The sequence below is a fragment of the Vipera berus genome, assembly GCF_964194415.1.
Source record: "Vipera berus genome assembly, chromosome: 1".
Classification (NCBI taxonomy): Eukaryota; Metazoa; Chordata; class Lepidosauria; order Squamata; family Viperidae; genus Vipera; species Vipera berus.
This window is the reverse complement of record NC_138202.1, coordinates 120,556,827-120,580,038: the sequence shown is the minus strand read 5'-3', so window position 1 is coordinate 120,580,038 and position 23,212 is coordinate 120,556,827. Positions and strand designations below refer to the sequence as shown.

Below are 23,212 nucleotides of genomic sequence, written 5' to 3'. Positions count from 1 at the left end.
TTGTTAAGAACTGAATTATTTAGGATGATACTGAAAAAAATAATATAATTGAATACTCCGGCATTTTTGTTATTATTCTTCCTTCTTAGTTTTTTTTTTTTACTTTTTTGGAGCCATTTTCATTTATTTTAAATTAGGCTTTTATAAAGCATATAATTAATTATGCAGTAGGTTTACATTTTTTTGCAAAGTTTTCCATACATAATTAGTATCCACAACTATTGTTAACCATTATGGGTTTTTTCAAGAAAAATGTAATTGTAATATTTTAAACACTTTTCAAAAAATGATTAAAACTGGGACATCGGAGATTGAAGAGGAAGGACTGATAATGCAGAGGGGCTGTTAGTATATATAAATCTTACACGGCTGTAATGCCCAAAGAGTCTAAGCTTAACATACATGGATAGGATCATATCAGATGCATAATCTGAAATCCTTTAATGAAAGCAGATGCATCTTCATGGTATCAGTTTGCTGAACCCACAATGCATGCATTATGAACAAAGCCATAGTGAGACTATGGATCAAGGCATGCATTTTCCTTAATAAGAAAAAGTGCTCAGCAAGACTCAGAGCCAATCTTGATCCTGTTTTCTACTGTTGATTTGCAAGCATAATATTCATATAAAATACATCTCATTACATTCAATAGGGGTTGTGTTCAGGTAAGCATATACTGTATAGAATTATAGTTGAAGACAATGGAAGTTGCCTATCAATACTGCACATACAATATGCAGCAGATCTGTGCTCAGCGGTCCTTTCCAATTGCTGTCTGTCTCCCCAACATAGTCCACCCTAACTATGGAATATCCTCCCAGAAACATCTCATAATGTTGACTTCATGATTCTTCTAGCAGTAGCCAAAGATAGGTAGTGCCTGATGTTTTTAATCTTCTTTATATTTCTGCTGCTATATTATGGTTATTATATTTGTGATATTTATAATTCATTGTGTTATTGTGACAGCCTCTGCTGCTTTTGAGTGACTGTTTAATTTGTTCTGACTGGATTTAATTTGTCTTTTAATGTTATGGCATGGAAGAGTTATATGGGCCTAATAATATTTAAGAATAACATCAAACAAAGTAGTGTATTAAGAGAGATGAAGGACAAGGATAATGTGCTCAACAGACTTTCTCTTCTGGATCCAACAAGTAGATTCAACAAGTCAAAATGGGCTTTTGTGTTATGTCAAAGAAAATTGTTGGTTTTATTTATTTATTGCATTTGTACTCTGCCACAATAAATATGACTCTCAGAGGATTCCTCTAAAGGAAATCACATCCTGCTTTGGGCTCAACGAGATAGATGTGTCTTTTTATTGTGCAGCGAGAAATTCATTACCTACGAACTGTGTTTTTATAAGTAGGCTTCAGGTAAATTACCATTCAGATGATAAATCATTATATAGATTCTGAAAATGAAGCTGTTTACGCAAAGTTATTGTATGGATCGAAATTGATGACTTTGACTTTGGAGCTACTTTTGGTTCAAACTCTAAAATTCAAGCCCCAGCCCTTCATTTTAGAAGGAAGAAAAAAATAGGTTGTTTATTAAAGTTTCTTTGTACAGCATAAAGATCTGGGTACTTGATTCTAATGTCTCAAGGACACAGGAATTTACAAGGTAATCATTAAGTTTCCTGTAAACCTGAAAACATCAACTGTCTGTTGACGCAGCAAATTCTATCTCTATATATGTGTATATGAATGCATATGGCATATCTTGAAACGTTGGCACAATTAAGAAGAAACACCATAGTACACAAACTCCAGTTTAAATATTTTCAGAGGCATGCAGGCGTTGTATATTTCTCAGTAAGCCTCTCACAGAAGTCTCAGATCCTGTTTTCAAATAACATGAATCCTTTCAGCAGGTGATTTCTTCCTTCCTCCCTATTGCATATGATTCCCAGCAAAATATGCATTCTACTGATATGCAGCATGGAAAAACACCTACACAATCATACCGTGAAAGACATTGATCTTAAACAATTGATGGATAAAGCCATTTGTCCAAAGGCATTCACTGGCAAAATGCTTTCAGAGCTTCTCTCTCCCTCTTTAAGATACAATTCTTTGGCAATGCCATGCATTGGTTGTCCAGGAATTCTCAATGCATTATTTTCTACTACTGTGGTACTGATGAAGCTAAATTCTTAGATTATAAAATCACCGCTGTTCATTCGCAACGGGATGAGCTTCTGTTCCTACCCCAGCTCCTGTCCACCTAGCAAGCAGTTCGAAAGCATGTAAATGTGAAATTAATAGGTACCACTTTGGTGAGAAGGTAACAGTGTTTCTGTCTGCCTTTGGCAAATAGCTATGCTGGCCACACGACCACAGAAAATGTTTTCGTACAACACTGACTCCCTCAGTTAAGAAACGGAGATGAGCACCGTGCTCTAGATTCAGACACGACCGGACAGGGAAACCTTTACCTTTACTGTTCATTCTAGCTATCTCATTTGCACCTCTGGTTCTCTTATTATGTTACAACTAGTTATCTTGGGAGTACACTGCTGAATTAGGAAAAGTATGGCTTGACCGAACTTCATAAAAAATATTTTTGTGATTAACTTCACAATATGTAGAACGTGACCTACGCTTGCTGCTCTTTTTTGCAATTTGCCACAATTCTAACGTATTGCATAGTGAATCTTATGAAACCAAATTCCTACAAATGCCAAGTTAACAACCATAACACTGTCTGGTTGGAAGATGGACGTAAAAACCACAGAACATATTTGATGGGCCTGGTGATTCCACAAATATGTGTAATGTAAGATGTCTCAGAACGAGAAGTATAGAACTGTGATTCAAATAGACAACACAGAAGAAATCAGTGATAAGCTTTTTAGAGAAAAAAGTTCAAGACAGGCCAAAAAACTAGCGAGATGGAACTAGGACAAGGCTCAAGATTTTTGAAACTTAGGGGCATTTTGCAGAAAGGAGAAGACAGACAAGAAGAAATCTTACATGGATAAAGAGAAGTAGAGCCTTCTAGATGTCTGTTAAAGACATCTGGTGAATTAAGTAAGAAAAGAAAAATGTACAAATAAAGGGCTGAACGGAATAAGATATAGCTGGAGACTTTTAAAAAAATGAACAGGAAAGTCCCAGGATTTCATAAGCAAGTTATGTAAAAGAGCAGTAAAATGAGTAAGGAGGAAGAAATAAGTAGTGAAAGAAACAGTGAGCACACTTAGCAGTGGGAACATAGAAGCTTGCAGAGGATCAAGCAAATTCGGTTTCCAGAAGCTACATCAGCACCTGCTGAACAAAGAGCTACAAAGACAAAAGCTGTCCCTGCCCTTTACAGCAGAGGTTCCCAACCTTTTGGGCACCAGAGACCAGTTCCACGGAGAAAGGTTTTTCCATGGGCCGGAGAGTGCGTGGTTTGGTGTGCTGCCTGCATCTCATGGATGGGACTTTGCTTGTTTGCGTGGACCGGTTGTTGGCATGCTGTGGCCCGGTACTGGTCCACGGACCGGGGGTTTGAGGACCCCTGCTTTATAGGATCAGACTGATATGGACAAGATAGACAGTATTTAATATTTATTTGTTATGTATATGTAGGGGTGTGGGTCTGTACATGTTGCATATAGTATGTTAGGTGTGTGTCATGTATGTGTTTCACTTTGAGAGCGGGCAACTAAATTTCATTTTTGATGTGTGCCGTTGTGCCCACAGTAACAAAATGATAATAAAGGTTATCTCATCTTAAAGGTGGGATGCCTCTGCTTAAAGATGATTGTAATCTGCTTCCCAAGTGTAAAAGGAATATTGCCCTAGAGTGATGAGCTGACCCACCCTGTTGTTTTCTTATCCAACATGCTGCACATTCAACAGAGGCAAAATGTAGCATTTAGACAGCTGAGTTCAGGATATAGGACCATCCATATAATGCCTGCTTTGAAAGATCAGCAGTAGCTGCCAATTGCCTATTAGACATAATTTAGGTCCTGGTTTGACCTTTAAAGCTGTAAATGGTGTAGACCTGACTTTCAGAGGAACCGTTTCCTCTGCTATAAACCTACCCACTTACTTAGATCAGCAAGACAGGGCATTTTGCAGATGTCCCATATCTAGTATATGGCAGCGTATCTTCTCCTGTGTGACCCCAAGCTAAGGAAGTACACTTAGTTTCCACTGTCCTGGTGTTTAGAAAAATAGTAAAAAGTTGTCTCTTTTTCACCAAGCCTTTAACCTATTTTACTTTTGTCTTATTCTAATTCCATTTTTATTAAGTTCTATAATTTGCCTCTTAAATTGGTGATAGGACATAAATGGGAGTAATGGGAAATGCACGCAAACCATAAATTATGAATTATCCACCCCTTGGTTTAACAGAAGGCATAAAACCCTTGCTAAAGTTTGTGAAATTTTGTTGGAAGGTGCAAAGGTAGCAAAAGATAGCAAAGTCCAGAAAAAGGCAACAAATCTTTTTTGTAAGTGAGTTGTTGGTGTAACTTATGATTGTGTATCTTGCACAGATAATGAAGAATATACAGTATATCAATGACCACACTGCTGTGAGAAAGTCCCTTGAAACTTTTATTATGATTTTTTTTTCATCCTTTGTCTGATTCACAGAATTTTACAGCAGTCCAGTCACCTTCTTCTATTTGGAAACTTCCAGGATTTGTCCATTGCTGCTGCTGCTTTTTAAAACATGGGGATAGAGCAGGGGCGTCAAACTGGTGGCCCACGGGCCAGATGAGTGACACGCAGGCCAGGCCCACCCTGGCTTCACAAAGGCAAAAAACGTCATAATATGGAGGAAATTTGTTAAAAAGGGGGAAAAAAAGGAATTGCTGAATGGTACCTTTTGATTGATAGCACTTGGAACCTTCAGCCTGGAGGTACCTAAATAAAATGTTCCTCACAAAGAGATGACCTGTGCTTCTCAGTGGAAATATGACTGCAAAAAGTTTTAAAATAATCAGATGCACTATTTTCTTAGAGTAAATATAGAATGTAAGATGAAGTGTGTGCCTTCATAAATACAAAATGAAGATTTTCTTGGGTAAATAATATCTTCAGAAGCGTCAACACTATGACTTTGAAAAACAACGTAAAATGTATTATGTGCATTTTGCTGGTGCATGTGGAAACTTTGCCTGCATAATTTTCAACTTATTTGATATATCTGAGCGGTGGTGCTCCCTATCAGGCTAAAAAAGCTAATTTATCTGCTGTAGAACTCCTCCATTGGCTATATCTATGAGAAGTATACAAAGTACATTGTCAGGATTGCCAATAGGAACACTCCCAAAATACAGGTGAAGTTTTAGATTTGAGACAGAAGAATCCCAGAGACTTAAGATGTCTCCAACAGAAGGCCAACGAGTATGCCAATCAAGACAATGGTACAGTTTGCTAGGTTTTCACATGAATGAGCCTCCTGGACCCCATGGCATTTGCAGCTAAGCAGTGGAAGAAGTATCTGGAATTATGGATCATGTCAGGAAAGCAATATTTAAAGTGATGGTGAAGACAATGGAAAATAACTGAGATTATTTTCATGATTGCATGCTGTAATCTGTTTTTTGCTCCCTTTCTGAATCATTTGCTCTATACTAAACACCGAGGCTTGGAGCTGAGTGGTGGCTGGGTGTGTATAGATGTTGTGGTAGAGTGGCTGGCTGCTGTGACCCTCTTCCCTGAGGAGGTCCTTTGCTTCCATGCTGGTAGCCTTGAGGAAGAATGAAGATTCAGCTCCAATCTGATGGCTGAGTACCAAGGGCTGGACTGTGAGTTTCCCATTACGAATGGAGGACTGCTTTCTTCCTCTGGTGAGAACCCAAACTAGGAACTGGGGTGGGGATGAATAAGAAGGAGACCCTCTTACAGTTCGTGGGAAAGGTTGTGTGGATGCTAAGGTGCATGAGTGCACTCTCCATCTGGGGCCTTGGCCAACACTAGGAATAAGGGAGCGAATGAGGCTTTGGATCGAATCACATCCACTAACCTCTCCCTTCTCATGGGACCCATTATTCCCCATGGCTTATGAATGAGTTGAGGGAGATGAAATAAGAGGAGACATTTAGAGTGTGGCTGGTGCTCAGCAAGGGATGAACTCTACCAAACTGGGTTAGAGCTGCTATAAAGGCCTACCACATGGCAGTAAGGCCAACAAAGCGCCAGTACAGGTTGTCCTCGACTTACAACAGTTCATCTAGTGACAGTTTGAAGTTAGAATGGCACTGAAAAAAACGACTTATGACCATTTTTCTCAGTTATGATCTCTGCAGCATCCCCATGATCACGCGATCAAAATTCAGATGCTTGGCAACTGGTTCATATTTATGGCGGCTGCATTCTCCCACGGCTATGTGAGCCCCTTTTGCGACCTTCTAACAAACAAACTCAGTGGGGAAGCTTAACAAACAGGGTACTAACTTACCAGCTGCAGGGATTCACTTAACAACTGTGGCAAGAAAGGTTGTAAAATGGGGCAAAACTCATTTAACAAATGTCTCAATGCACAACATAAATTTTTGGGCCAATTGTGGTCATAAGTTGAGGATTATCTGTACTACTCTGCCCTTACTACATCCCCAGATAGCAATCCTATGTCCCTGTTTAGAGTAGCATGAGCCTTCTTGGGCGGGTGAATGGGGGGGGGGGCTTGGAGAACTTCTTACAGAGGCACGAGGAAGAATCTATTTAGCATCTGTCAAAGTTGCCTGGATTCACTCACAGTTGGACATGGCCTTGTTACAGGTCTGAAGGAAATGTCTGGTGGAGGGGTGGGGAGGCTTGCCTGGTTATCTGGAGACTGTTTGAACTTGTTGGATCCGAGGAGGTGGACCAGGTCCTTAGAGTTGTGCATTTTTTCCAAGAGAAACCAGCATTATACTAAGTTCACTCAGTAAATGTCTAGCAAAGAGCTTGGGGTTAAGCTATTTCTTTGCTGGACATTTATAGTATCTTAAAGTGTCACCCAATCAGCTTTGTGTCAACGGAAATGAAGACAGATTTTAATATAGCCACAGTGATAATTGGCTAATGCACATCCTTAGTGAGGAAACAGCATTAGCTATGAATTCTACCCTCTGACTTTCTTTTCCTCTTCCATCTATAGAATAAATTCTCTGTATTTCTGAAGATGTGAGGATGCTATTCTTATCAACAAATTATTCTACTGTGTTTTCAAGAGACACAGTAGCTCTACAAGGCAATTGTATGAAGTTTGTATAGATACATTTGTATGCATATATTTACATCTATAAATAATTTTGGAAGTTAGGTTTCATAGAAGACAATCCAAATAGTGTATCATGCAAACAGATTACTGAACTAGTTTGCACACCATCCCTGGAACATCCCTAGCCAGTTATCATAGTTCCTTTTCAATTATTTTGGCTCAAATAATTTCCCTCTTGATGGTTCTGATTTAAAAGAAAAGTTCCTTTCAATTAGTAATTATTTTTCAAACATACTTGCTATGCTTTCATTTTAAACACTCAAAATAGGATTTGTACAATTCATTGAGATATATGGGAACTCTGACTGCAAGATGAAATGATCAATCATGCTCTTAATTTTCACAATTTAACCTGTTGCTGATTTTCGTCTACTTACTGCCATGTTGCACAAACTGTTACAGGAAAGGATAATCACAGAATTTGTTAACTTCTTTCCCACAAGAGCAGCTACTTCTTTTTCCATGCTACAACACAACAGGGATAAGGGGTATTGGCATGATCTAATATTTCCCTATCCTGGAGCACATCCTTCAGGTTTTGCTGTGTTGGACTCTGGAGGCCTCCCACTTATCATCAGCCGTGATGGTTCAGTATAAAATAGGAAAGGAGATATCAGATATATAATTAATTGATCGGGTATTCAAATGAAATTACCCCCGTTCCCAGGCCATGTCACTGTGCTCTGTAAGTTTTTTTTTCTCCATTCAGCCTTTTCTGTGGGTGCGCCTACCCTCTGGAACCAGCTGCCCATGGAGCTCAGGACTGCCCCTGACCTACGCTCATTCCGCCGGGACCTGAAGACTTGGCTCTTTGAGCTCTCTGACCCAGGCTGAGAATTTTAACTGGGGTTTTATTTTCAGGGATAATTTAATCTTTTAATTCTCTTTTAACTTTGTATTTTATATTGATGTGATTTTAAAATGCCCTGTAAACCGCCCTGAGTCCTTCGGGAAAGGGCGGTATATAAATCTAATAAATCTAATCTAAATCTAATCTAATCTGGTCCTATATGTGATGCTGGGGAAACAAATCTTCCATTTGACAAAAAACATATGAAGTCTGAAGATGTTATTTTTACACTCTTTCTGATGATCTCAGTTAAACTTCATTCTCCACTTTATAGTCAGTCATCTGGTTTGGCCTTGAGCAGACCTGGGCTATCTCGGACAGGCCTGAATAGAATGGTGGGCAAGAAAGCAGTAGCGCAGAACCTTGAAACATAGCCCCCCCCACACTCTTCTCTCTCTCTCTCCCGAGTAATAAGGGTATTCAGATTTAATTTCAAGCATGAGGATACATACTTTCTCTTTGTATGTATTTACTACCCATATTCCCATTGCTTGCCTTCTAGGGAAAAAGGTTTTTAAAAAGAATACTAGAGTTTGAGAATTGGCTTTAGAGTAAGTCACTATCTCCAAAACAATGGCTGTTGTTATAAACGCCCAAGTGTCTTTTATTTTAAGATTTCCGTGTTGAAAACTCACAAGCCTATCCTGATTGCTCAAGAAAATTTAGAAAGGAGAGAAAGCAAGTAAAAAAAATAATTAAGCAAGAAAGAAAATAATTATAAAATATTTTGATGGGCTATTTGATTTGATTCAAAGTCCTTACACATGACAGATCTTTTACAAATGGTATTCCAAATGTATAAAAAAAATAAAGCCCCTTTCTTCTGGTTGCAAGGGATTTTCCGGTTAAAGTTTCAATTCGTGATCCATGAACCCTTCAGAACTGTGGGAAGGAAACAGGAAAACTTCACAGAATCAGCAGGAAGACTGGTTGATGAATATCTCTGCATTCATTCGTTTGATACAGCTGCTGGGCTAAATAAAATCACTTGGAAGCCAAGGCTTCTTGGGCTGCATATACAGCTCAGGATCAGGCCTGCAAAGAGGAAAGTCTCTCGAGAATTACTCTAAAGAAAGTGATTACCAATTATATTCTGCTTTTCACGGTTTACACTGTTGAATTCGAGTAAGTTCCTAATAACTATCAAATATTACATCTGTGACAGATATCCTTCGAAAGTGTTGATTAAGAATCATAGCTGACAATACAACAGAGCTCTCCAGAATACCCCTGCAAGGGAGTCTGAAAGATAAGTCAAGAACTCTAATTCTATACGTATCGTAATTTGTGGTTTTATTTAGACGTTAAATGTTCTGACTTGGCCAGTTGAAAATGTCATTTTTCCCCTTCTCAGCAAAACAGTATCAATTAAATGCAGTTGTGCCTTTCCAACTGAACCTATGGATGCCAGTAGAAAAGGGGAGGCTATATTTGTCTTTTCTTCCCTCTTCCCAACCGCTCCCTGGGACCCCCAGAAGGCATGTCCTGGGAATAATGCAGAGGTTTACTATGAGTGGATACAGGAGAATCACATCCTTCTCTTCCTTTAACAGAGTCTTCCACTGGCTCAAAAATTCTTCAAATAATGCGATTTCCCCCCCTCAACTTATGAAAAGGACCAGCGGATATAAACTTAGAATTATTATAAAAAAATACAATGTCTTATTAAAGATTCTAATTACAAAAGAAGTAATGATATAAAAACTCTACCAACACATGGGCCAGAAAGGATGGCAGCAAACGCAGACATTAAAGAAGTTCAAATAAATGACATTTCAGATGATAAAAGATAACAATACAGGTTTTAAAACAATAATACAAATTGCCATTGGACCAAGGAAAAAAATCCAGTGGTCCCTAGCCTGTTATCTGGCACAATGGGCCTTTCCCCACCTCCATTAACCATTGCATAAACAGGGTCTAGCAACCTCTTTTTTCCGCCATGTTCCTTGGCACTGTCTTAATCTTTTTCCCAATCCATGAGTCGGACACTCTTAAGTCATAAAATGTTAGTTCCCCCCCCCTTACTTTGTCATTGTCCAAAGGCAGCTAACCTCAAGATGTATAAAATCTGTTAGGCGTTTGTATCCTGGAGGGATTTGGAAACAGAAACCACAGAATCAGGGACAGAGAGTGGCAATGGGAGCTGTCTATGGTGCCGGTAGACTTTTCTGTCGGTTGAGATGAGTAAAAGGTTCTGTCATTCAATAGTTAGGAAAGGCAGCTACCAGCACTATAGGGCTATAACTAGGAAAGGTCTCAAAATGCAGTGCAGCATATTTGCTCGCAGAGAGGAATCTCCCATCTTGGAATCCGTTTCTGCACAATGCTGCAGAGGAAGCGTGTAAGTACTGTAAAGTCTTTTGGGGTGCAACTAAGGCAAAGTTCTCAAAGTCCCCATCCCCACCCCCAATGAGACAGCTCAGGTGTCAGAACCCTTCAAGGCTTTGCCAACTGAAGGTAGGTGGGGAAAAAAAAAGAAAATGGCCACACAACGGCTTCTGCTCTCCTGCTTCATAAAGAGTGCTGCCAGCAGCAGGTGCTAGGGAACATGCCGTGGTCTTGGAAGGCATCACCTGGTCTGGTCTCTGCTCTCACAATTGAAAGAAGGAAAAGAAGGCTGCTGGCAGCTCCAGTTTGGTGCCGACGGAGGCAGCTGCCATCCTGGGAGTTGCAGAGCACAGCAGCAGTTCCTTCCTTCCAACAACCTTCTGTCTTTGGGCTTCCCCTGTGCTACAGCCATTGCTGCTGCTGCTGCTGCTGCTGCGTGGACCCTGTGCGTGTTGACGATGCAGGGCAAGGAGTGGTAGGACCTCGGTGCCTTTCAGCTCCCAGGTGGCCTCCTCCCTGGCTTTGACAACTCATTCACATCTGGTCCAGAAGGCAAAAGTAGAGGCTACACTCAGTGATTCAAGGTCACAGCTCTCCCATTCTCCTAACTTATACTCAGGAAGAGGAGGAAAACTGCACTAGGAGGCACTCTTAAAAAAAAAACCCAAAACTTTATTTTAAAAGCTGAACAACCACCTCCCACTCCCCAGATGGAAGAAAAGAGATCCTCCCATACCTTATGCCTTATCAGCATAAGCCCAGCCTAACAACACTGGGAAATGATTATTCTGCTGTCACAGGCGCCTTTGGAGTTCTCTGCTAAAATGTCTTTTGCCCTCAAATAAATTAAACATCACTGTGAAGTACATTTAAAGTATCAATTCTTGCTCAAACAGGAGACACACATTTGCATTTCACCGTTTCAATAGTGTGGATGGTAAAACAACACAACATAAATATGAAAAGCTGAATTAAGCTGCTGAATTTTCTAGGAAGGGTAAACTAAAACTGGTAACTGACCAGCGATGAATCTTCTGCAGCATGGGAAAGGGCATCTTCTAGACTTAGTTCCTTCTTCCCATCCTTTTCAGTAGGCCTATAGCAAACAAAAGTGTATTCTAAGTAAATGGTAAAACTGAAATGATATAATTGATTTAATTTCTCTTTTAAATGAAGACATTTGATGTTGAAACCGTCAATGCCTGCTGTTAATAAAATGTAAGTAAAAAATCCATATACCATAAGTCTAGAATACAGGTAGTCCTCTACTTACAACCATTCACTTAGTGACTGTTAGAAGTTACAACAGCCCTGAAAAAAAGTGTAAGTTTTCACACTTACATCCATTGCAGCATCCCCATGGTCACATGATCAAAATCTGGGCACTTGGCAACTGGTCTGTATTTATGACAGTTGCACTGTCCTGGCGTTATGTGATCATCATGTGTATCCTTCCCACCTGGCTTCCGACAAACAAAGTCAATGGGGGAAAAGTTGGATTCACTTAACAACAGCATGATTCACTTAACAACTGCAGTGATTCATTTAACAACTGTGGCAAAAAAGGTTATAAAGAGTGCTGCAACTCACTTAACAACTGTCTTGCTTAGCAAAGGAAATTTTGGACTTAGTTGTGGTAATAAATCAAGGATTACCTATAGTAAAGTAGATTTATGGAGTATGAGCATTTAATTATATAAGAAACATTTATAGTTGCATGTAAGATCTAAAACTTAGTCAAAACCACGAGTAAAATTACAGAAAGAAAAAAAGAGTAATATAAATATTTCTTTATGTAACGAACAGTGGAAAATAAGAAAATACATAATTACAGAAACAATCTTTCCTTCCATTTAAAACCAGTCACTATCATAGAGAAGATCAGACTGAATAGATCGATCGATCTATCTATCTATCTATCTATCTATCTATCTATCTATCTATCTATCTATCTATCTCTATCTATCCAAAACATACTTTTGGGAGAAGGGAATGAATATCAGGCTATGGATTGAAAAGAATCAATGATTTTGCTGCATTTTGCTGAATTTTCAAAATCTATATATTGTATGCATGTTTTAAATTTGGGAAACAATAATGGCTCCAACTGTAGAGATTTGAGTGGTTAGGTTTACTAGGGATAGACAACAAATCTATTGCATGAATTGTAAGAAATGTACTGTGTACTATAATTTTAAAATCTTATTACTACGGTAATTATGAAAATGCAGCTGATTATTCTGCAGCTGATCTCTAGGAAACTTACCTGATCTCACATTCTGGCTCTAACTCAAAGTCAAATTCCAGGTCCATAGTCTTAGCTACTTTGTGATGTGAAGACTCCTCTGAAATTTTTCTCTTCCTCAGTAATTCAAGCTGGGTGCAAAACAGACTATCTTCAGTGGGTTAAACAAACACAGACTCCTTATAGCAGCTTTTAAGAAAGTTAGCATTTCCCATGTAGTGTTCACCCATGTTGCCCATTTTTTCCCTCTTAATTTCTATATATTTGACCTTCAACCCCACCCTATCAACTTCCTTGCTTCATATTGTAGAGTCTTATATATTTTCTCTGATGATTATAAATTTTATTAAATCAGGACAAATTATTTTTTAAACATTATTATTAAGTCCACTATTTCAATTGTGTTATCTATAAATGTCTGTATTTTGTAACATAACATCATTATGAGATTAATAATAAAGGAAGTATAATTTATAACAGTTAAAGTACAAAAATAAACGCAATAAAAATCTCTATACATTTATACCAATCACCCAGACATACTAACAAAGGAACAACTAAGCTTTTGCAGGTTTCCAAAAGGTAAGGAGGGAGGCAACTGATTCCATTTTAAGGGGCAAGGTGTTCCATTTGAGGGGAACCCAACAGACATTGTGTTAGCCCTTTGAGGCAAACCCAGTCAGGAAACAGATTCAACAAGAATGTTATTTTGTTCATACAGGATCTTGAAGTCTGTGTTTTCTTTCCCTCTCTTCCCCCTAGGAATTAAGGTAGGGTCAGTTTGAATTTCTTGCTAATATTTTGTTTCCTGGATTTAAAACACATTTCATAACCTCCAGTTTCTCCAAGGTTATCTCTTGACTTATCCACATCTAAGCCCACCACCTCCCCAGCACTTCATGAGGGGGTGAAGTGAATGACATTTGCCCAAGGACCGACCAACCAACCAACCAACCAACCAACCATTATTAAAAAAAGTCTTTAAAACACTAGCTAGGATGGCTGGCAGACCTCTTATGGAAATATTTAAGATACATTGTATGCTTTATTGCTCTGTTTGCTCTATATTATTATATTTTCAAATCACTTTAATTGTTGTATACTATAAACACACAATGATTAGATAAGGACATGAGGGGCTATTATCAATTCCTTCTTCTCTGGGGATGGCCTTGAAACACAACTTGATTCTACAGATTCAGCAGAATCAGTGGAACAACCTGCCTCCAGACGGTGTGAATGCTCCATTACTGGAAGTTTTTAAGAAGAGACTGGATAGCCATTTGTCTGAAATGTTATAGGGTTTCCTGCTGGAACAGGGGGTTAGACTAGAAGGCCTCTAAGGTTCCTTCCAACTCTGTTATTCTGTTCTGTTCAGAAACTGCTTGCTCTCCCTCCAGCCAACAAAAGCCTTGCCTGACCCAGTTCTAGGCCAGAACTGTTCTCAATCTCTTCCTTATCCTATGTTCTTTTCACATACCCTATTCCAGACATGTCAAACACAAGGCCCGGGGGCTGGATCTGGCCCGCGAAGTGGTTTCATGTGGCCCACGAAGCCATCCTGGAAACAGTGAGGGAACGGCCCCCACTGCCTTGGCCCTGGCCCAGAGACCCTCCTTCTGCCAGAGACCCTCAGATCTGTCCCACTCCTGCCCAGGCCCCCATAGGCACCCTTGATGTGAACAATGTAGAGCTGGCCACGCCCACCCAGTAGGCCATATGCACTCTAGCCACACCCACCCAGTAGGCCACGCCCACCCTGGCCATACCCACCCGGCCCCCTGAGGGCAACTGCAATGCTGATGTGGCCCTCAATGAAATTGAGTTTGACACCCCTGCCCTATTCCTTCCTCCTTAGTTATCACCATGGTTCACTTTCCCTACCTACCTTTAACCCTAAGGTTAAAACACCTTCACATTCACCAGTGCCATCAAGCATGTTAAGTTTCATATTAATCCCCAACAATTCTACCCCAGAGCTTCCTGTCCTGCCACTTCCAGCAAGCTGGAATAATGAAAGCAGCTGCATGAACTCTTCTGATCCACCCTACAGTCCCAAAGGCAGAGGACTTCCAAAAATAGAGAGGAAACTTCCTCTCATGGATGACTTACTGTTGTGAGACGTTCTAGTGCAGCAAAACGCTCCTCCCACGTTGCTGTGGATTTCTCAAATGCTTCGTGCCTTTTCAACAGTTTCTCTACACCTTCCACAGTTTGCCCATAATCACCACTAAACAGGTAGGGTTCCTGGGCAATGAGCCAAGCCTCAGCCACTGAAGCATCTCTGGAAAACTGACACACCTCTAGCACTGTTGTAGGAAAAACAAACAAGCAAAAGGGAATATTACATATATTGAGGACATTCAGATAAAGGCAAAGATAAATCCTCCTTACTTAGCATTATTAGAGGACCTGGATTTTCACTTCTATAGAGAGAGAGAATTCCATTTGCATAGAATAGTTCATAGCCAGTGCAAAGAGGTGAGACACTTTGTGCGGTACTCACACAAGCGAAGCCAGTCCCAGCGTCTGTCCCACTTTTCCATCATCTCCCTTCTCTTCTCTGTCAGTTGCAGCAACTTCTCCTTTATCTAAAAAGAAAAGGAGGAAAAGTATGCATTTTTTCTGGATTAACAGACTTAATTTTTTTACATTTCGTCTTATTTGCTCACTTTTCGTTTTGCTTTTCCTTTTGATAAAGAAGCATGCAGTCTTTTTGCGCTGGGATAACCCAGGAATAAACACAGTAAACAGTGGTCTATACTGAACGGTGATTTATCTTACACCATCTACAATATCATACACCAAGAACAATATACACACACGTTAATACAACAGGATCCAACAAACAGCAGTTACAGCAGGAAAATGGAAGGGAGAGAACACATCCGCAGAGCCTTCCTTTTTATACAAAGGCTCTTAAAGGGACATAGATCCTGCTGAGTCATTCCCATCTTACATTACATCAGCTGGTTAGCTTTTAAATCGTTAGCTTCACAAGCCACATTTGGTTAATTCATGACAATATTATAAAAACACGTTAAACCCACTGTAGGTTACTTTGCATTGTGCCCAGACAGTGTGCAATATATCAGAGACAAATTCAGTTGTCATATAATGCAGCCATTGTGTAGAATCTTTGTGTCCAAAAATGCTTCAATTATATTTTAAATTGCTGAGAGAATAACGTAACAAGGGAAGCCCTGCCTCTGCGTCCTTTAAATGATAGATTTCAAAGTGGGCAATCTGATGTGTAAAAGTAGATTTTGTTCTTTTGTTCATTAGTCTGAGTGTTAGGCAAAAGAACAAGAGAGCCACCTCTGGTAACTGAAGGGGTCCCTTCCTCGTTTGTTTCCATCTTTAAGGTGAATTTGGAGCTTAACTAGTTTTCATACTGTTTATCACGAACACATCAAAATATACGTCTCTCTTTTCATTCACAACTAACTCCATTCAAGATTCTGAGAATCAAGAATGGAGAAAGAATTATCTTATTTCCAGCAACCAATGGCATTACTTACATCTTTAAAATCTAGATGGGACAGCATTTTAGACTGCTCTAAACAAAACAGATGCTTAAATCTGTTGTAAAGCCCGCTGTGGAGAACACTCACCTCAGCTGCATCATGGTGCTTGCGCTGCAGTAAAGCTTTCCCAAGATCGATGCAGGCAGTGAAACCTTTATCCCTAGTGGCTATCTCAGACTTTATGTCCTGATGGTATTTCATCAACAATTCCACAGATGACACATCCCTTAAATTAAGAACAAACAATTCTTAATGAGAAAACAAACATCGGGATGATTTTAGAGGTAATATTTTACATCTCTGAGTATAAACTGAGAAGCATTGCTGAGAGTCCCACTGACCTATTGTGTGTTTACAGGGACTGGGCAAAAAAAAAAAAAGAAAAGAAAAAAGAACAAAAGAAGGGCTTCACCTGGGCTTCTCCTGGGTATCAATCTGCCGGATCACATTCTCCATCCAGGACATGAGATCTCGCACCATGCTGAAGAAGCGGTACTTCTCGGCTGTATTAACTAATTGAGCCCGCCGCCCCTCGCAAGCTTCCAGCAAGGCCTTCCAAGCTTTTACCACCTCCTGTTCTTGCTTCTGGATGGCCACGGCCTTTTCCCCAGCATAGGCTGCCAGCAGGCGTGCCGCCACTTCCTGAAAATGCTGAACCTGCCAGAGCAGAGAACACTTCTTGTGGAGAGGAGGAATCACGGGGATATGTACTCCCTGGCAAGCTAAGGCTGGGAACATAGCTCTTTCTCAAAACCCACTTTCTAACATTAGACATGGGGGATGCACCTGTCCTTTTTCACCGAATAATGAAAAAGTTGAAATAAATCTGACGTGGATACTGTAACTCTGCTAATTAAGGAGAATAATTTCTTCTGGTATTGGTTTTGAAAGACTCTGGCAACTTCATACACTCAACAAACTTTCCAAGGGCAAGTAGTCTCAACTAGCTTAAGTAAATTCATACAGACTGTTCCTTCTTTTGATTGGCTTCTGGTTAGATCTCACAAGCTCCCAGTAAATTAGCCACCTCAGCCCAGCCATAAAACGAGAGAGGATGCCACCAGATGGCCCCACATGTTTTTAAGAAGCTAAGAGGTTACCTGCACTCCCAACAGATGAATATCCCTCTCAAAGGCTTTGTGCATCCTGTGGAAGGACTCGGCTGTGTTGACATCGCGGCCTAACTCCTCGGGCAGCTCCTTGTGCTTCTCTTCAATAAGAACCTGGATCTCACTACCGTCATAAAAGAACTTATGCAGATCATAGGAGGCTGTCAACAACTGCATTCTGGTGTCAATCAACTCAAGCAGGTCAGCCCAGCTCTCATTCAAACCATCCCTCCACTCTGCAATCGTGGCAGCTTCTGGGTGGATATCGATCAGCTGATCAGTTCTGTGGGTGACATTGTTCACCCACTCCTGTCCCAGGTTTCCTGTTTCACGGGCGAACTCACGGAACTTTTCCCGCAGGAGCTAGTCAAGAACCAAAACCAGAATGAACAAAATATTTTTCAGTACCCTTCATCTTTGAGCCAAAAGATTATAATATTCAGAATTTAAAAGAAACCCAAACTTTGGCTTTTTCAGGTATCAGACCTGCTTTTATCCCAACATAGGAGTAACTTAAAAATGCTGCTTCGCACTTCTTTCCCACTTTCTCTTGTTAAAGATTAGCTATTTTCTTTTTACATAACTTTATTAGGCAACATTGAAATAGTGTACATATAATCCTGCCCACCACAAGAGGGTTATTCATATATGAGGCAGTGTGTTGCTCAAGGTTTTACAGAGTGTATCACCCTTTTGGCAGAATCAATTTTTTTCATCAGTTTAGTATAAATATTTTAATTTTAATATTCATTTTAATGTTTTAACTTTTAATGTCTGATGTTATAATGCTTTAATCCTGTAACTGGTTTATTTTATTATTTATGGTATTGTAAGCTGCCCAGAGTTGTTTGGAAAGATCTGGGAAGGCTCAGACAATTAATACCTGCTGAATTAATTAGGAATAACCTAGACTAGTGGACACCTATTTTGGCTTTGTTGTTTACATCTATAGACACATATTGTTGTACCTCTAGGGATTGGAGGCCTACAATTATAGACTGCATTTTGAAAACAAGGGAAGAGAGATAACTCAACAAATGCCTTTTAAAATCTACTATATTAACAAAGAAAGGGAAGCAGTTGGGAGAATAATTCTAGCCCTATAATGGAACTGCATTCTTCTTGACTCATACACCTATCTATGGTCTCTTTTATTTTTTTTTGAAGAGAAAAAGCCTGATGAATATAAAGAAATAGTGGTGGTGTTACAGGTGGAATTCTTTTATAGGTTTCAGAGTTTCAGCAGAATCTAGTACTATAATTTATCTCTGTCTAGTATTTATAACAGACACTTTTTCTAGAACACTATAAATAGTGTTCTATAGTATCTTAAATATCTGTAAAATTGTTACGGCAAAAAGGCTTTGTTGTCTAGAGTTACCGTCATCGGATGTCTTTCTTGCTTTTGTTTCAAGAAACATGAGGCCTTCTAGAAACAGCTTGTGATCCTTACTTTCTCCAAGAGTAATATGTACATTTCCAGCTACCAAAATATAGGTAATTGTAATGCACCTCTCAGCAATTTTCTGTCAAGCTATTGCAGGACATTGTGTAGAGCCAAGCTGCACCACTTATAACCTATGGTCTACACCTCAAAATAAAATGGTCACAATGGACTGGCCAACAGACATTCTCACGGTGCTTGCTCACAGTGGCATGGTCGAGGTCTTGACCCATCTCTGGGGATGATGCGATTACATCTCTCTCTGCAATCCACTGCTCCAGATCATCCACTTCTCGCTTCAGTTTGAACAGGTGATATGCAAGTTCTACTTTACGCCTGCGTTCCTCAGCCAGGTCTTTCAACCCTGCATACTGCTTATCAACCTGCCCTTGCAATCGGATGATATCTTCTCTGAAAAACCACAAAGACAAAGTTTGGAGACAAGTCACCTAAAAGGAAAGGCAGCTGAACTCAATCATATGCAATAGATTGCGATTCTTCTGGCTATTATATTCCAAAGATTTCAGAGTTACTGTTATCAAATGTACTCACCCTTCTGGGTGGCCAGCAGCTAGCAGTTTCTGAGCCCGACCGGCCAGCTGCTTGATGTTTTTTCCGTATTCTTCTATGGATCGCTGCTGACGAAGGTGTCTTTTCAGCATCACAATGCCACTCTCTTCATCCTGAGATGGCAAGTAATTGAATTGATTCATCTTCGCAGTGAAGGAAATCTTAGGTCCATTCCTCAACTTATCAAGAAGGCCAGGGAAAACCAGCCCCCTTTCCACATGGCCCTCATCAACAGGCTTCGATTAAATAGGCTTGGAACAGTTTTGTAGCTTAATCTTCCTTTTCTCATTGAAAAGAACTCCTGGCTCACAAGATTTCTCCCTACTTCTTGTAACCCAGGCCCTCTAAAGTTTTTACATCCTCTCATTGGTCAGCTGGGAAGGAGGCTGCTCAGATCCATGGGACACAGCTGTTCAGGAATCAACAGGACAATGCAGAATTGCTGCCGAAAATGTACTAGATGAAGTCGGGAGGTATGTCAAAAGTAGCCGAAGAGTATATAAGTTATAAATTGCAATGTCGCGTGGTCACACAGAGAGACGGACACTGGAGCTGGGTAGTAACGTCTTTATTGGATCAGGAATGAAGCTGAGCAAAAGGGGTTACTTGGCGTCTCTTTATACCTGCCCAGGTGAATCGCGACCAATAGATTCAAACCTGGGCTTCCCACCAGTGCAGGTGGCCAATGGATTTAAACCCTGGCTTCCCACCAGAGCTGACCATGCCCTGGGGCTGTCAACGACTTGCTCTATTCAGGCTTTCCCGCCAAAAGCGGTTGTAGCCTGGAGCTGTCCAGCCCCCTGCTGTGCTGACATTCCGTGTATGCTTTAAGAGCATACACTACATAAATCTAACTGGGAGTAGGCTCCAGTGAACTTGCTTCTGAATCAGGTTTAATAGTATAAGGTAATTTGTGAAAATTTTACCCCTTCTTCTCCCAAATTGCACGTATTCCTAATGTCACTTAGGTAAGCAGTTCTTATTCTAAACAAAAGATAGCTTATGCACAGCAAAATGGAATCAGTACTATTGAATCACCTCCATCTTGAAGGAAGTAAGACTTTTCCTGTCACAACTAGGGTTATGGCGCTCTATCTTCTTTTGCACGGGAAAGTAAACTACACAGATCCTGGAACTCTGGATACCAGTGCACTGGTATTCAAATATATGTTTAAATGCTTTGTGTAGGAGAGAGGAGAGAAGAGAGAAACACATTTTCTTTCTCTTCCACACATTGCTTTTTTAAAAAAACTGCTACCCAGAATGTTAAGCAATTTCTTACAAATTATCATACAATACAGAACTGTGCAAGTATGCACACAGAAGGACATACGATATCATACCGGATCCGAGTCATGTTTCTTTTGACATTAGTGAGATAAAAGAAGAGAGGAAGGATAATTAATGAAACTGTATCTTTATCTTTGTTCTCCTAGAGCTTTTTGAAGATTAAAAAAATAGTCTCAGTAGAATAAGATATGCAGGTCTTAACTGTCCCCAGGGAGGAACGGGTCTACTTCCCAATCAATACTGCTAGGATGTCCATTTTCCTAGAAAGCAACACACTTTGGGAATGGTCTTCTACCTGGTAAACACTACTACATTGGCATGGGAGATGCTCTTACCTTTGGCTTCTCATCTGTTCCTATATAAAGCTCCTGTTCGCTTATCCAGGCCTCTGCTTCTCCCGCATCTAAATAGTATCGCTGAGCCTCATTGGCTTCTTCTAGGCGCCTCAGCCTCTTCAAAGTTTCCTCCTGTAAGGTGCTCCAGGAAACCTTTAACTGCTTGAGACATTCTTCTGTGTCTCTAAAGTCCCCATCCCCTTTAGCTTTAGCCAACATGCTCTCCCCTCTAGCAACAACTTCCTCAATTCGTGGGGCGTGGCCAGTAATTTCTTTCTGCAGGGTCTAGGCAAAGAGAAGAGCAGGTTTAGAGAGATGAATGAGTAAAATCGGAAACAAATTGAATAGAGTTGTCCCTTTTATTAAACTGTATTCTTTATTCCCGATGGAGAATGAAAAAAGAAGGCAAGGTTCCAGGCCTTAAAGGTATGATACGCTTTGAGCTGCTGTTGGATGCGGTCAGATTAAGAGAAGAACACTTGTTTAACTCCAGTACATAGAAGAACAATTTAAGAATGCCTCATGCATGCACTGAAAAGGAGATGAAGATAAATATGGGACACAGTGAAGTAAAGATGCTAGGAGATGTTTAGTTCACAATTAGTTGTGTATGGAGAAAAAGGCCTTTACACAAAAGCTTTGCTTCCTTTTGTTAACAATTACTATAAAGACAAAATTATGTTTGTGAATGTTCACCACTGTAGTAAAAGTTCAATTGCTTTGTTCAAAAGTAGAATTAAGCAAGGGGAAAAAACATGCAAAATGATGGGGAGACTCACTTGGTTTTTCTTTGTAAGCAGCTGGACTGACAAAAGGTTTGTGCCGTGGTCAGTGGACTGAGCAAGAGGGAGTCGTTCTTGCACCCAAAGCTACATTAGAGAAGAAAGACTAAAGTAAAATGCCAAAATGTCAAACGTGTATACAAGAAAGGACGAAAGACAGATTCTTACACAATTTTCCTAATATCTGAAACAACCCATCCATGCGGTCCACCTTCTGATATCTTCTCTCTAAATTACACGAATAAAACCAGTAACTATCTCGCCATCACTCACCAATTCATCTGCCAAATCCCGGTCCAGCTGATATCCAGCCTTAGCCATCTCCAGTTCTTTCCTCTTCCTACCCAAAGGCTCTAGAAGGTCCTGAAATCGCCTTTCGATGACCTTTTGCTTGCTGTCCACTTCATCCACGTCTCTCTTAACTGGAGGGCCCTGTGAAAGTAAGCCTTCCATCTCTTTCTTCCGCAGGCTGACTTGCTCATCCAGGTGCTGAAATGAGAAATCTTCACATTTTGGGGTCTTGTTGAGATCTATATGCTTAACTCCATCACTCAGATATCACACAGGTATCATGCCTATTCTCATCTAGACAATATTTGAACAACAGGCTGCAAGTGTTGCTTTCAGTTCATTTTTTTTTCTGTTTTACGCAAATAATCCATAAGGGGCTTCCAGCAATAAACACAGACAATTAACTTTAGGAGGATTGTTACTTACTTTCAAGTTCTTCAGAAGAATGTTAACACTTGTGAGATCTTTCCCTTGGACATCAGATTTTAACTGCTCCTCTATCTCACTGATCCATGCACTAAGGTCAGCATAGCTCTGTGCATAAAGGTCAGAGCGGTTAGCGTCAAACAGGAGCTGTGCCTTTTCCTCTGTGGTTGCTTGCAGCATATCCCAACGTTGATGAAGTGCCTCTAGCTTCTGGAACACAATATCTGCATACTGGGGCTTTTGCTTTGCCAACTGTTCTCCTTCCTGGGAGAAAAGTGTAGAGAAGATGAGAAACACAGTTTATTGGCTCTTTCATTTCCATAGGAAAGAGCATAAAGCTAGTAGTCACAACAATGCTCCCTAGCAAATGAACAATGTTGGGTTTACGGTGATGTGATAACACAATTATTACTGACAGTGAAATTGAAGGCTGGGTGAAGGTCTTCGCAGTGGTACCAGATTCCAGCAGCTTTCACTACATTCATACAGAATATTTTCCCAATAAAGCAAAATGTTTGTTGGTTAGGGTTGAAATGAGGAGTCCTTGGTGCTCTCTGAGCTTGGTTGTTTTCTTGCAGACGTTTCATTACCCAAACTAGGTAACATCATAAGTGCTAGAATATTTTCCATAAGAGTAAAGGAGAGACAAAGGGATTGGCTCTCCTAGATCAGCTCTAGGAGTCCACCTGTGGCAACTTAAATTGATTGGATATGATTGGATATACACACCTCTCTATAGAAAGCCTCACAGTTGACAATGCATTCTTTAGCAGAGCAAAAGCCATGAGGTCACA

The 23,212-nt window shown here is 40.2% G+C and overlaps 1 protein-coding gene across 4 annotated transcripts in view; it reads right to left on the bottom strand.

Moving 5' to 3' along the window:
• Positions 1-23,212, bottom strand: part of SPTB (spectrin beta, erythrocytic) — a 132,998-nt gene that overhangs the window by 14,533 nt on the left and 95,253 nt on the right. For 2 of the 4 annotated variants that reach the window (XM_081330963.1, XM_081330965.1), the window contains 14 exons: positions 22,419-22,682; positions 21,975-22,190; positions 21,699-21,788; positions 20,920-21,204; positions 19,277-19,407; positions 18,931-19,135; positions 17,272-17,643; positions 16,584-16,828; positions 16,259-16,397; positions 15,151-15,235; positions 14,757-14,953; positions 12,666-12,775; positions 11,420-11,495; positions 8,647-9,103 (listed from right to left, as the gene is read on the bottom strand). In XM_081330963.1, coding sequence (XP_081187089.1) covers positions 9,098-9,103; positions 11,420-11,495; positions 12,666-12,775; positions 14,757-14,953; positions 15,151-15,235; positions 16,259-16,397; positions 16,584-16,828; positions 17,272-17,643; positions 18,931-19,135; positions 19,277-19,407; positions 20,920-21,204; positions 21,699-21,788; positions 21,975-22,190; positions 22,419-22,682 — 2,421 coding nt within the window. In that variant the 3' untranslated portion in view covers positions 8,647-9,097. Of the gene's footprint in view, positions 1-8,646; positions 9,104-11,419; positions 11,496-12,665; positions 12,776-13,105; positions 13,403-14,756; positions 14,954-15,150; positions 15,236-16,258; positions 16,398-16,583; positions 16,829-17,271; positions 17,644-18,930; positions 19,136-19,276; positions 19,408-20,919; positions 21,205-21,698; positions 21,789-21,974; positions 22,191-22,418; positions 22,683-23,212 lie in introns of those variants that run through there. The other 2 variants (XM_081330966.1, XM_081330964.1) reach the window with 2 other exon arrangements.